The sequence below is a fragment of the Carcharodon carcharias genome, chromosome 22 (genome assembly GCF_017639515.1).
Source record: "Carcharodon carcharias isolate sCarCar2 chromosome 22, sCarCar2.pri, whole genome shotgun sequence".
Classification (NCBI taxonomy): Eukaryota; Metazoa; Chordata; class Chondrichthyes; order Lamniformes; family Lamnidae; genus Carcharodon; species Carcharodon carcharias.
In genome coordinates, this window is record NC_054488.1 from 51,938,360 (window position 1) to 51,953,932 (window position 15,573).

Here is a 15,573-nt window from a genome sequence, read left to right on the forward strand (position 1 = left end):
TCATTATCTAGGAAACTAATGATCTATTAGTTATGCGTAGTCAATGACAGTGCCTCCATGCCCTATGGAGTGGAGGCTTCCAAACAATCAACACCCACTGAGTGAAGAAATTCCAACAAATCTCAGTCCTAAATGGCCTACCTCTTATTCTGAGACTGCATCCCCTGATTCTGGACATCCCAGTCACTGGAAACATCCTTCATGCATCCACCCTGCATAGCCCTGTAAGAGATCTTTATACTACACTGAGATCGCCTCTAATTTTTCTGCACTGTAGAGAATACAGGTCCACTATCCTCACTCTCACCTCATAGGACAATCCCACGATCCCTTGAATCATTCTGGTGAACCTTGGTTGCTTTCCCTTTATGGGAGGTCTATGCCCGCCCAGGTAAGGAAACCAACAATACTCTAGGTATGGCCTCACCAAGGCTCCAGACAGCTGAAGCCAGACTTCTTTAATCCTGTACTCAATTCCTCTTGCAATAAAGGCCAACTTAGCAGATGCCTCCTTAATGCACCTGCATGTTAGCTTACAGTTACTTATGAACAAGGACACCCAGGTCCGTTTGGCTGTCATCACTTCCCGTTGTCTCAGCATCTAAGAAGGCCGCTTTTCTGGTGTTCTGAATGAAGTGGACAGCCTCATGCTTTAGGTCCTCGTACTCCATCTTCCATGTTCCTGGTCACTTACTTTGCCTGCCTCACTCCCTGGAGGACTCTGCATCCTCCTCACATCTCACAACAGGATATGCAATGACTCGGTTGCAAATGCTGTGCCGATAGCATTCTCAGACAGCTCAAAACCGGGTGAGCAGTAACTGATGGGTTACCTGATGCATGCCTAGGCCACACGTTCACAAATCATTGCTAAGGCTTAAACATCACCATGTCAGGATAATCAGTGATTACACTGCTGATGATGTGAGACATGTCATAAAGTTGCATGTTGTCTCATGAAGAGGTCTAGAAGCTTGTATGGTTGAACAATATATGTTTATTAATAACACTTAACTATGGCCATGATTTCACAGCCCTGCAGCAGCATGTCTCCCCCACAGTGGATGCAGCAAGCCATTTATATCTCCATTCAGTTCAGAGGGACCATTATATACATAGGATATAAACCTGACTATGTATTACCTTCATGCCAATTTCTACCAGACTCATTACGACACTCTACTACTCTCATCTAACTCTCTACATTATAATGTGGGCGTTATTGTTTCCCTAGTCCCACATTAATCCCTACAGTCATGAACACCCTAATGTTACACCTCTCCCTCAGTCTTTACCCAAATGTACTTACGATAATATTTACATTCTATCCCTTCTGCCCACCAAGGGCAGAGTTTTATGTCCCGTGGGCAGGCATGCACCCAACCCAATCGGGTGTAAAATCACATGAGAAAACATTGGGTGAGTGCCCCGACATCATCCCATGATATTCTGCTCAGTGCACGCACACAAAAGTCAGAAACGCGCCCACCGGCAATTAAGAGGGCAATTAAGCCCATTAATAACGCAATTGTTTCTGATTTTATGTGGTCTGTCCAACCTTATGGTTGGTAGTTGCGCGAACCGGCCAGGTGGACTTTGCATTTTCATCAAACCTCATCCAAGGTTGGGATGAGGTTTCCATTGTCCTGAAGCTATTAGTGTATATAATATTTTGGAAAATGTTTTTCTTTTAAAATAGAGGCTTAGTCTATGGGTGTGTCTTAATTAGATTAAAGCCAGCTAGTCTGGGTGCTTTGATGGGTACTACTTTTGATATATAAGAGAGATAGCGTGTATTGCATTTTTTGAATAGAGCATTCAAGAAGTGGAGTAAAAACTGACACCTTTCTAGCAGCTACCAAGCAATATGCCTATATTACTAATAAAATTGGTACTATGAAAGGGGTTTTATTGTTAGAGAGGTTTAGCTCAGAGATTGTTGATACAAAGAGAATTAACATTCAATGGGGCTGGTAGGCATAACTTCAGCAGTTTTTGGGTGTGCAGAGCAGAGGCAATGTAAGATCAAAAGGCAGCTGCAAGCCTCCAACTGGCTCCGTAGGAATCAAAGTAACAAGAACCTCATTTTGAATTTGTAAGGTGAAAATGCTTTGCCTAGTGTTTGGTTAAGTCTATGGATTGCTGTCGCCTTAATGGCGATTAGTTTGGGAATTTGTTAAAAGTTATGATAGTAGTAATTTGTAGCCATGTGTATATCTATTTTAACCTGTATAAATTAATAAAATGTTTCCTTTAGTTTAACATGAAACCTCAAGAACAGATGGTCTGACTCCTGAATTTAAAGTCGCATCTCAAACATAACACTTAAAATTATAGGTTATGACAGTTGTTTAAAGTCACCCTCTGGGATTTTTAAATAACTCCACTTTACCAACTGCATTGGTCATAACACTGTTATTAAATAAAATAAAAATCTATGGACAGCATTTTTATCATCTGCATGTTCAGGTGCCTGATTGTGATGCTTGAACATTTTTTTTTCCTGATTTTCAAAACTTTATTTCATGGTTTTCGGGTCTGCAGTTCCCTGAGGCAACTCTCTGCCTTCACGGAGTTTTCTCTCAGCGCTTGCCCACACCCGTAGAAACATCATTGCCTGACCGCCTGCCCTCCTTCCACTACCCTCCACACCCCCACACTGCCCCCCACTGACCACTGAACCCCCCCCCCCCCCCCCCCCCCCCCCCCCCCCCACCCGCCTCCAACCTCCCCCCTCCCGGCAGCACTGAGCTTTTCAGCACATGTTTCAACCAGCATGAAATCGCAGTCGGGAGCCGATCACGGTCGGTGGTCCATTCTCGATCGCTCGTGGGCCTGCTGATTGCACCCGCCAAGCTGAAAATTCAGGCTCAAGGCTCTGACTTTACAGATTCAGACCTTCTGAATCTTTACTACTCTTCCAGATCTTGTTCTTTTCAAGTATGAAGGAGTGGTAGTCTCAACTGCCTTACACTGACATTGTTGTTCTGGAGTTGAAGTTGTAGTACTTGGTGTTGCAATTATTTGGGTTTCTACAAATGTATGATAGAAGGTTCGCCACAAGGAATGAGGAAAATAGATCTCATGTTCTGTCCAATTGTACCTTCTGGGGTATGTATCAAGTAAGACTGCTGTTGATCTTCATTCCTCAAGTAAGTGACACCTTCTCTGTCAAGGTCCCTGATCCAAACCTTGTCACCTCTGTTTAGTCTGGGCAATGTCCTAATATGGTAACTCCTATTATAAATGGAAGCTTATTGCTGTGACGGTTCTCAGTCCTGAACCTTCTGATAGTGACTGACTGCTAACCCTGGGACTAATTTATTCAGCAACATGGGAAGCTAAATGCGAAGGTGTCTGCCCATTAGAGCTCTGATAGGGCTAATCCATTTAAATTAAAGTCAATTTTTTTGCTTTGACTTCTCTTTAAATTTTTTTTTTCTGTTCAAATGTAGTCACCATGTGTTATGGCACTGACTCTGGATCTGGGCTGCAGTGTTCTTCAAGTCGCACTGATTAAAACAATTGATCTGCCAGTGCTACCTGATTATTCCACCAAATTTAAAAGTTTATTTCAGACTTTTTTTGGAGTTTGTTTACCCTTTTGCAATCTGGCGAGGTCCTTTGACTCTGCTTTCAATCAGGTCTTGCAATGGATCTCCACGTGCTCTGGTGAACTCCTGTTACACTGCACAGCAGATCTTTCTTTTGCCCTTCAACATCCATGCCTGTGTTGGAGCTTCTTAGGTAATCTCCAGTTGTGTATTTGAGGTTTTCAAGTGAGGCGCACTTCTATCAAGTTGTTGCCTTTCAGCTTGAGTTTCCCTCCTCTCCCAGCCTGCTTTGTGGTTTTTGGTGAAGGAGGAGGAGGAGGAGGGTGTGTGGGTATGTCTGGTTCACTCCCAGTCTCAGGTTTCTCACTGTCCTCTGCTCACTCTCACAGACTCACTTACACAAAGGCTCACATACACAGTGTCTCTCATACACACAGATTCACTTACACCGACTGTCTCCACTCGGGCATGTGAGATTTGGACACCTTCCCTCAGGAGGAATCAATCAGGAGGCGACAGGCAGGACCTCCCGTCATTCGGTGAGTTTTCTCAACCTCCTCCTGATTACCAAACACTTGTTGCTTTTTTTACTTCTTCATTCTTAGGGATTTTGGGGTTCTTCACCTGCAACCACCATGTTGTAAGGTTGTATGTTGGCTCATGAAAAGGTCTAGAAGCTTGTATGGTTGAACAATAACTGTTTATTAATAACACATAACTAAACACTATATATATATATCTTTTTAAAAAAAATACAGAAATAAATATCAAAATCTGCAGAAAAATACATACAAAGCTGGCTGAGAACATGAGATGAAATCATGCTGCTTGCTGATATGCTGATTGGCTGATCACTCTATGAGTGTTCCCAAACAAGGACTTGGGAGAGGGGCAGTGAGAAGGGTGGCAAGCAGGAAGCAACAAGTGTTTGGTAATCAGGAGGAGGTCGAGAAAACTCACCAAATGAATGGAGGTCCTGCCTGTCGCCTCCTGATTGATTCCTCCTGAGGGAAAGTGTCCAAATCTCACATGCCCGAGTGGAGACAGTAAGTGAATCTGTGTGTATGAGAGAGAGTGTGTGTGTGAGCCTGTGTATAAATGAGTCTGTGAGAGTGAGCAGATGACAGTGAGAAACCTGAGACTGGGAGTGAACCAGACATACCCACACACCCTCCCTCTCCTCCTCCTCCTCCTCCTCCTCCTTCACCAAAAACCACAAAGTAGGCTGGGAGAGAAGGGAAACTCAGGCTGAAAGGCAACAAGATTCCAACCCCACTGTCATATGAATTCCATTGAGGCCAGATCAGAATGTGTGTACTAGAGGTGAATGCAAGATCAGTGTTTGTTAAATCCAGCTCCTAGCTTATTTTTGGTCTCCGCCCTTTCCTTGGTGACCAGGACTTGGAGGCTAGTCTGTCTCTCTCTAGCTCTGCTTCTTGAGAGAAAAGGAAAAATGGTTTTATTGATTAGTCTACTGCTTGACACATTTTAATGGTCATTTTTATTAAGTACTTTAAAAAGAAAATATCAATTTATTGTTCTGATGTTGATTTTTTTTCAAAATTCACATCTAATGTTGTGCCACACCTCATCTTGCTGAAACTTGCTCATCGGCCCCATAGGTGAGAAAAAAATTGAAATGTGTCCCCCCTCATGGAAAGATTGGATAAGCCTGGTCTAAACTCGAAGGCCTTCACTGAGATAAATAGATCGGAAATGTTGAGGATTAGCTAGAAAACATCTTGCTTAGGTTAAGTAAGGTGGCCCACAAAAGTGGGGGTGGCATCACCTGCTTTTACTTTCAATTCTTATGTTTGAACTAAACAACTCTGATCATACCTATTCCTTTACACATTTTACCTTAGTGTGAAATAAAAAATGTTTACAATTTGAGCCTAACTTTACTACACCTTATGTTAACTGAGTCATTTTGGGGAGATTCAAGAAACAAACATGCAAAAGGAAATAACTATCTAGTCCAAATCACAAGCACTCTCTAAGCTGTGTAACTGAACAGCAACCCAAAAGTTCCCATGCAGTTGTGCAAAAAAATTCAAAGGACCCGTACACAGCAGAAAAAAATTAGGGGGTACACATTCCTGGACTATACTATTGCCTGGATGAGTGCAGCTCCAACAACACTCAAGAAGCTTGACACCATCCAGGACAAAACAGCCCGCTTGATTGGGACCCCCATCCACAAACATTCATTCTCTCCACTGCTCCAGTGGCGCCAGTGTGTACGATCTACAAGTTGCAATGCAGGAACTCACCAAGACTCCTTAGACAGCATCTTCTAAACCCACAACATCTACCATCTAGAAGGACAAGGGCAGCAGATGCATGGGAACACCACCACCTGGAAGTTCCCCTCTAAGCCACTCACCAACCTGACTTGGAATTATATTGCCATTCCTTCACTGTTGCTGGGTCAATATCCTGGAACTCCCTCCCTAACAGCACTGTGGGTGTGCCTACATCACATGGACTGCAGCGGTTCAAGAGGCAGCTTCTCAAGGGCAATTGGGGATGGGCAATAAATGCTGGTTTAGCCAGCTATGCTGACAGCCCATGAATGAATTTTTAAAAAAGTATCATACAGGGTATGGTGGCATTGTGGTTATCTAAATGAAAGGACTAATAACCTAGAGAACATGAACTTAAATCCCATCATAACAATTTGAGAATTAGATTTCAGTTTTAAAAATATGGAAATAAAGACTGGTATCAGTAAAAGTGATCATGGAGCTGCTAGATTGTCGTCAAAATCCAACTTATTTTGGAATGTCCTTTAGGTGTAGAATCCTGCTGTCCTTACCCTGTCTCACCTAGATGTGACTCCAATCCCATACCAAAGGGTTGACTCTTAACTTCCCCCGAACTGACCTGGCAAGTCATACAGTCATATCAAACTGCTACAAAGAATAAAAAGAGCATAACCAGACAGATCATTCAGCTGTGACCTGGGTATTGAAACAGAACACATAAATAGCAAACTCAGTACAGTTCACTATGAAAGTATGCCTCACTAACATCTGAATACTTTGGATCGAATTTGGGGGGATTGTTTCAGAGGCTATTCAAGCAACAATCCAACATGGTCATGCTCACAGAATCATGCATATTAAACAAGACTCCTCCATCATTATTCTTGCTTATATCCTGTTGTAACAACAGGACATACCCACTTGAGCTGGGGCTATTGTGGTATACAATTAAGTGGTGGTATTGGCACATTGGTTGTGGATTCCATGAAGTTCTGTGGTTTCAGGTTAAGCATGGATAAGGAAGTCACTTGCTGATTACCACCTACCTAATCTTCCCTGGGGGGGTTGAGGGTGGGGGGAGGTCTTCGATATCCATCACCAAGAGTGACTCTGTAGTACCACCACTGATTGAGTCCTGAAGGACAGAGCTGTCAGACTGGGTTTGTGCAGATGCTGAGAGAACTAACACATGGGAATAATCTTTTTGACCTCATCTTCACCTATCTACTAGTCTCAGAAAGCTTCAGGGAGCAACTGACACCACTGAATTCTCAAAGGTATCTATTGCATGATCAAATTTGCTATAGAGGCCATTTGGCTGCTGCTGCTGGAGGTAAACCCCCAAAAAGGCCTAATTACCTGAAAACATCCTGAAATGTGGGGGAAAAAAACAAACACTTACCTTCCTGTCTTCACCCTGCCCCGGATCAATCCTGAGCCTTACCAGGCATTGTTTTTTACTCTTTCACAGGATGTGTGCATTGCTGGCTAGGCCAGCATTCATTTCCCATCCCTAATTGCCTTGAGAAGGTAGTGGCAAAATATTTTTTGGACCACTACAATCCATATGGTGTAGGCACACCCACATGTTTTTAGGAAGGGAGTTGCAAGATTTTGACCCACTGATAGTGAAGAAATGGCAATATAGTTCCAAGTCAGAATGGTGTGTGGCTTGAAGGGGAACTTGCAGCTGGCAGTGTTCCCATGCATCTGCTGTCCTTATTCTTCTACATGGTAGAGGTTGCGGGTTTGGAAAATGCTGTTGAAGGACCCTTGCTGAGTTGCTGCAGTGCATCTTGTAGATTGTAAACACTACTGCTATTGTGCGTCGTTGTTGGGGGAAGTGAACATTGAAGGTGTGGATGGGATGCCAATCAAGAGGGCTACTTGGTCCTGGATGATGTTGAATTTCTTGTGTGTTGTTCGAACTGTAGTCATCCAAGCAAGTGGAGAGCATGCCATCACACTTCTGACTTGTGCCTTGTAGACAGTGGACAGGCTTTAGGGAGCCAGGAGGTGAGTTGTTTGTCATGGAACTCCCAGCCTCTGACCTGCTCCTGTAGCCCAGTTCAGTTTCTGGTCAATGGTTACCCTGCAGGATATTGATTGTACTAGTATTTGTTACTATAGTATGTCAATGCTAAGGTGCACAGTGAGCATTCCTCCAAAATGAACGGGGAGAAAATGTCTTCTCCTGCCTCATTAATATGGCTGCAATGTGTCTGCTTTGACTGCTGATACAGTTGTAAGCCCAGCACCACACTCCCAGGAAACTCCAGAATTCCAAAGGCTACATATAAAGGGTTCAGAACTAGTAAGATCTGAATTCCCCTTTCCTGAACAATCAACAATCAGACTAAAGTTAATCATAAGACTTCCTATCTTTTTGTGCTACAAAACTATTACAAATTTAGTTAATAAACTAACTGTTCTAGCTTATAAAACACAATAACTAATATTTTAATACATATTTAGGTATATCCATATAGGAGATAAAGAAGTTGAATATCATCCCAACTTCAGAATGATACTTCAGACCAAGTATTTTAATCCTCATTTCAAGCCAGAAATGCAAGCTCAGTGTACTTTGATTAATTTCCTTGTAACAAGAGATGGCCTGGAAGATCAGCTACTGGCTGCTGTGGTTGCTAAAGAACGCCCTGATTTAGAAGAACTGAAGGTATATTTTAGATAGATAAAAAGATAGAAAGACATATTTGAAGAATTACACACAAAGGCTAAGTAAATATAACACACATTTTGTCACAATAGTGCACTTCTCATGTCATTGCTCAGTTGAAGAATATATGATCTTATGCTATTAATATAGAATATATGATCAGGGTCATTTATGAATGGTAATACAATAGTGATTTTTTTATTATTTGGGTCTTTATGGGACTGTTAGCAATATCTTTGCACTCAAATGTGATGTTGTTCTTACTTCTGTGGAAATTGTAAAACAGTACTCTTGAATAATATCATAGCCAGATTTTGTTGAGAAACTAGTGACATGTGAAGGACATGCCGATATTAATGCGCAAATCATCCGGCAACTTGTAACAATGAACAGATACACCATAAATCGTGATTCGGCACAAGTTGCCACCTTGTAATTGAGCTCCATGTGATTTTCAAGGAGTTCCTGCATTTGCACATTAATTGCCCATTAAACTTGCCATAGAAAATTAACAGAGAATAATCCCCTTTAACAACATGACAATAATTAATAAATGGATAAAATAGATAAAAACAAAAAACTGCGGATGCTGGAAATCCAAAACAAAAACAGAATTACCTGGAAAAACTCAGCAGGTCTGGCAGCATCGGCGGAGAAGAAAAGAGTTGACGTTTTGAGTCCTCATGACCCTTCGACAGAAGTTCATGAGGACTCGAAACGTCAACTCTTTTCTTCTCCGCCGATGCTGCCAGACCTGCTGAGTTTTTCCAGGTAATTCTGTTTTTGTGTTGACAATAATTAATGTCTGCCAATGAACTTCTCTTGTCCAATAAGTAAACAGCTGTAAACAATATTCTCTTTCAAATTTAGTTGTTGTGCACAACCTGTTTTTTCATTGGGCAGTCTCTTTAAGTTTTTCTGCGGGGTTGTGCATATGTGTTATTTGTCACAGAACAAGATATGCGTACCTTTCAGGCTGCTGTGCAGCCCCAGATCCATGCAACTTAGTGAAACATTGATTGTAAGTATAGAACTTCATCCCTTCAGATTGTGAACTACTTTAGCTTTTAAAAATTATGAATTTTTATTTCTAATATTTTTTCTCCTCCATTCTGTTGCTTTTTCCTCTCTCACATTCCAATCTTTCCCTCCATTTATTTCTTAATCTGTACATAATTGATATTAAATGCACCCACTTTAATTCATCCTCCCTCTCACCCTATTATTTCTCAATCTTTTAATCCCATTGGTTATGGAGATATGCTATTTGTTCCATTGTTCACCAAAATACCAGATAATTTACTGCTGTCACTGCACATCAGTTTGCACATTCAACAACTTTGTGGGTCGCAAAAGTTTGAGAATCACAGGACTACTGTAAAGAAAAATATAATTTTTTCCAATATTACTTGAGATAATGCAAAGAAGGCTTGTGGGGGCTGTGTGTATGTTTGTGTGTCTGTGACTAATTTAATTAAACTGAAGACAGTTCGACTGCAAGGTTTAAATCATCGAAGGGTTAGGTGTAAAAGCAGGCATTTAGATGTGGAGATGAGTGAGCTAAAATGGGATATAAGTAAAGACAACATAACTAGGAATTTGCATTAGGAGGTAAATGGGGAGTTGATTTTTTTCAACTGTTGGATTTCAAAGAGAAATAAAAGGAAGTTTTATAACTGGCAAAGATCATAAATGAATAAAGCAAAGTTATTAAGTTTATTTTCCTGAAAGTATTGGCCATAAAGACAACATGAAAGATTTTTATATTCTGAGAAGGGTAACTTCCAGAGAAAGTTAGAACAATGGGCAGAATTTTACGACAGCGGGATTTTACGTTTCCTCTGTTGTCAATGGCATTTATAGTGGCCCACCGCAATTTATAGCCCCGTCCCTGCCGAAACAGGGCTGTAAAGTTCTGTCCAATGGGTTTAAAGATGAAAGAGAAAAACGTATTTAAGGAAAGATTGAAAGCTGTATGACAGGTGTGGCCATGTGATATCTTGATTGTGCAGTGTGAGGACAGACCTGTGAAGTAAGCAGCCTCTAGCCACCCCAGAGAAGTGTTTGTTTGTTCCAGGAAGCAAGGTTTTGGTACAAGCCTTTGACTTCCATTGTCAAGTGAGAAGGAGAAAGAAGCCTGTGAAATACCTCCCCCATAAGAACAGTGGGTGCCTTACAGTTATATTACTGGATTTTTTTAATATAGATTAAACATCTATAGGGACTCTTGCCTGAAAAGTGGCATTTATTTGTGAGTCTAGCTAAATGGAAATATTTTGGGAAATGTTATGAGTCTAAATTTAACTGTATAAAAGTAAGCTTATGTGATTTAAGGTTTTCTTTTTTTAATAAATGTTTTAATCAAATATTTAAAATCTCCAAAAGTGGTAGTGGAATCTTTACTTCTGACTTCAGTACATATACCTTCTCATAGTAAAAAATATAAATTGCAAATCATTGTAATAGCTCGACCAAGTTTCCCTCTGGAATTTGGTCAGCCTGGCAATTACCACCTGCCATAACACTACCTTTTAAAATATTTAGCGGACTTTACCTGGGTGCGTTTTGAACTCAATAAAATCTAATCCCTTTTTGTTTTAAACCTCAAGCAAGCCTGTCAGATTTGTTTCTTTGCAATCAGCATGTAAACGGTTAAACAGACGTTGGTCCTTAGTTTGGTATTGGGGTGGTGCTCCAAAGATACGCTAGGGAATCCCCTTTGGAAGTTCACAGATAAATGCAAACTTCTCCTGGGCAATTGGGAACCATCCAAAAATGTGATTTTAAATTTCAAATTTCGGATGGTTCCAAATGGGTTGGGTCAATAGTTACCAAAAAAAGGTGGAAGAATTAAAATCACTTCTATCTTCTGGGTAACTACTGCAGAGACCCAATCTGATCACCATCCTCCCACTACTCCCACCCCCACCAGAATCTCCCCATGCCCCTACCCGCCAGTGGACTCCCTCCCCCACACCCAATGCTGATTGCCACTCCGAGAAAGTTCAGACCCGTTGAGTTAAATATCTCCTTCCTTTTTAAATTCACAACAAACCCTGTTACGGTCAGACTTGGGGTGGTAGGACGGGGGATCCTACTTTATTCCTCCTCACATGGCCGTAACAGAAATTTGGATGCTAATGTCTGGATTTGAATCCACTGACAATGAGCTATTTGAAACCACAGACTACGAGGGTAATTGGAAGTGGGAACTAAATTAAACCCTAGACAGAAATTTAAAAAGCCCAGTCCAGGCTTTCTTGTATACAGTGCTGCAGTACTATCAAAAATATGGACATTTGATGCCAGTGGCTTTCTCGAACAGATGGAAATTACTTTTGGGGATTTAAAGGTTCTGTCCATCAAGTAGTTAGAAAATATGTCTAGAAGGAATTGAAGTTAGAATTTTTTCTGAAAGCCAGAAGATTTGAAATATTAAAACTGTTGGCCAGAGAATTTGGTTGCAAACCTGAGACAAGTGAAAGAGAAAAAAATACAATTAGTGCAAATGCAGCTATAAGCATTGGAGAGAGAGTGAGAGAGAGATAATATGTGAACTGCATAGGGAGGTTGAGGCAGGCTGGAAAATAGTACTCCTGAAAATTCAGGGACAGTCCAGAGAGATTGAAAAGACATTGACAGCCAGTAGGAAGCTGCTGAAGCGTAAGGAACCACGAGAGGTTTGGAAGTCCAACAGGGTCGATAGAATCTGTGAAGGTTGAGATAGCTACAGAAGAGCTATTTGGACTTAAAAAGGCTGAAGCTAGGCCAGTAGAAGTACAACTGGTCAGGGTAAAATCCGTGAGTTCGGTAGCTAGAGAAGAGATACTTGGGCAGAATCGTCCCAGATTTGCACTAAGTGCAGTAGCAGATGGGGGAGAAACAATATTTTACTCCCCGGCCACAATGGTGACTTTTCACGCCATATCATCCCAAATCCGCCGCAAAAATTATGTATTCCGTTTCAATGACAGGCAGGTTCCAATTCCCCTGCCACCCTGTCACCTTGCCGCTTCATTATGCCAAGCACCACATTTAAAGTACAGCTGCACTCAGTACTTCCAGCCCAGGACTGCAGCAAAGAAGACATGGCCCTGAAAGTCAAGATGACTGCAGCCCTCAAGCACCTTTTGGATGCCTTGGTGGCCCCGCTGTGACGTCCTCTATCCCTGCTCTGGCAGCAGGAGGGGCAGCTACATTACCACTCCGGCTTGGTAGGCGATGGTAGTGGTGAGCAGTGCAAATGCTGCACAGAAGAGGTTGGCCATCCAAAGCAGATAGAGGATGAATGACCTCATCTGTGCAGCCAGGATATAGCAACCATCTCATCACTCTAAACTCACTCGCTCTAGCCTATCACATACTCACTGGCATCTCACTCACTCCCAGCTCAAGGGATATCACCACCCATTCTCACACACAGACCCTCACATGTCCATCTGGCCTCATCTCCTCTGGAGACTGCCTCCTCAGACTCACCATCTTGAGGCCACTTGCAAAGATAAACATATGCCCTCACACACATCCTGAGATATCCTCCTTCCCCGGCACAGCTCTTGTCCTGCAGCCTCTCCCCTTGCCCAAGATTACTTTTCCCCCTTCCCCAAGCAAGCCCTAGTCCTGCAGCCATTGAAAAGCCATGCACATGTGGCTGATCTGGTGGGGAGGCTCACCTGCCTGTGAGCCCCTCCAAAAGTGATGTGGTGCTGCCTGTGAAGCCTGGTGCTGATGAGTGTGACCAAAGCAAGGTAGGCAGACAAACCTTGAAGTCCCAAGCAAAGTGCAGCTCGCCAAGTGCATGCCTTATATATGCTATTGTGTAACACATGGGCATGTTTTGGCGCCGATGTGGGTGGATAATCCAGTGGGGAGGGGGATGAGTCCAGTGAGCTGGCTTATGATATATTACAATGCGCTTTCTGACATCTGCTGACGGGAAACTTGGCCTGCCATCGACAGGCTGAGCGGACGATCACAAACTGGCTGCATGCTAACGTGAAACCGATTTTTGGCCTTCTTGCCATATTATCTGCTCACACCACCGAACACGCCTGATGCCAGCGGGCAAGGGAAATCCCAACCTTGGTCTTAAAAAGGTGAAAGCTAGGCCACTAGATATAAAATGGATCTGGATAGAAACCGTGAGGTTTGAAGTAGCTAAGGGACAGCCATTTGAATTTAAAAGGGCCGAAGCCAGGCCAGCTGAATTAAAGAGTCAAGGTAGACCCTGTGAAGGTTGACATGGTTAAAGAAAAGCCACTTAAGTTTTTAAAGGGCTGTGGCCAGGCTGGCAGAAGTAAGAGATCCATGAGGGGCCTGTAAAGGTTAAAAAGGATGAAGGAAAAGAACCAGTAATCTGTTTAGTAAACACTTTATTGGTAGATTTTAAATGGGGACAGGGCAAGTTCCCATGTAGACCAAGAAAGAGTGAGGATGATCCCTATTCAGTTGAAGAGCCACAGTGAAGTACAGCAGGACCTGAACATCCATTTAGGGGCAGTAGTGTTCCAGGGGACAGGGAACAGGTTAGGGAAATGCCCGTTCCCAAAACAAAGGAGGAAGAGAAAGGAACAAACCCCAAAGTAGGCAACACTTGTGAAGATCACAAGGGGAATAGCATTAAAACACATGCAGGGTTAACCATTGGTAAGCAAAATGAAACAGACCAAGATTTAAACCTCAACCAACCTAACAGTGATGGATAATTCACCAAAAGTGAAGTGCCAGATGACAGTCCAGAATTCTTACAGGAAGCCAGAATCAAATTACAGCTCACTAACCTTCTAGAAATCAGATTTGTAAAATGTCTGGGTTTAAGCTAATAAATTTACAGGTTATGGAGGTGGACAGTGAGGGGTTAAAACCAGAGTAGACCAGGCTAGTAATCAGGAAAATTTGCATGCTAAGAGCCTGATCTGTGCTAAGTAGCATGAAGGAGTACAGAATGGGGAGTACAGAATATCTCTACTCAAGAGTAACTTGGCTGGCTACCAGCAATCTGGGAGCAAACATATGTAAAACAACCAAACCCCAAAATATTTAATCTGAGATTTCAGCAGGGAAAAGGCATAGGCTTTCTGACAAAATTATCTGTCATGCCATAAAAAAGCAAATTTAGAATCCTGATGTCAGTCTAATCTCTTCAAATGAAGATGGGTGACATTTGTAACCAACCACCTGAAAACTAATAGCTGTGCAAGAGCATGTTATCCAGAGTCTAACACAGGTTAGGGTAATCTGGTTATCAAAACCACAGTTGAGCAGAACGGATGCAATTAGATTCAAAGTGTGAATGGGTGTGCATGTATTGTTTTCATTCTCTTAATATTTGGACATTTGTAATGAAATACTCATTGAAAATCATGTTTCATTCCTCATGAGATGGAGGTATCATGGTGATGTGATGTGTGCAATTGTGATATTAATCTATTATTTCCCTGGCCATCTAAAAATATATCCTGAACTGTTTAAAAAGGACACCTTAAAAACAAGAAATACACTGACTAAAGATGGCTGTCACAAGTCACCTGATGTCTAGTATTGCCAGTGACCTTTTTTGGAAATTCCCAATGTGGAACATAATACAGACATGCAACAGCAGGTCCTTCTCTGGAATTTCAAACCTTAGGATGTCAAGAACCACTTCAAATGTACTGGACCTAAATTTACATTTCTATAAGACAACCTGCCCAGTAGAGACAAAATTTGCTAGAACAATTGTTATATGGAGATATGTCTTCATGTGACAGAAATAACCATCTTGAAATCTTTGTTTGCAGCTTGCATGTTGTATTGGGGGTTGAATAGTGGAAAAACTGCCAATGGAGCAGCAGGGGCTCCCTTCTCTCCTCTCTCAAGTTAAGGCCCTATCTCTTAAAGTTTAAAATTCCCGCATAGAGATAGTAAATTCTCCATCGAAAGGAACCTCAGTTGCAAAACCCATCAACTTCCAGAAGAGACGAATTACGGATTAAAAATAAATTGTCTTCAGCAATTGCAGTTACATGAGCTTTAACTCAACTCGTAGAATCTAAAGGAACTTGGGAAAAATCTCTGTTGCAGCCACAGTAAT

General features: G+C 42.0%; 1 protein-coding gene across 1 annotated transcript in view; it reads left to right on the forward strand.

Moving 5' to 3' along the window:
- The window catches only part of LOC121293673 (dynein heavy chain 17, axonemal-like), a 729,083-nt gene that overhangs the window by 626,156 nt on the left and 87,354 nt on the right, over window positions 1-15,573 (forward strand). Inside the window, exon 65 of the mRNA XM_041216840.1 lies at window positions 8,297-8,501. Within this exon, the coding sequence (XP_041072774.1) occupies window positions 8,297-8,501 (205 nt within the window). The remainder of the gene's footprint in view (window positions 1-8,296; window positions 8,502-15,573) is intronic.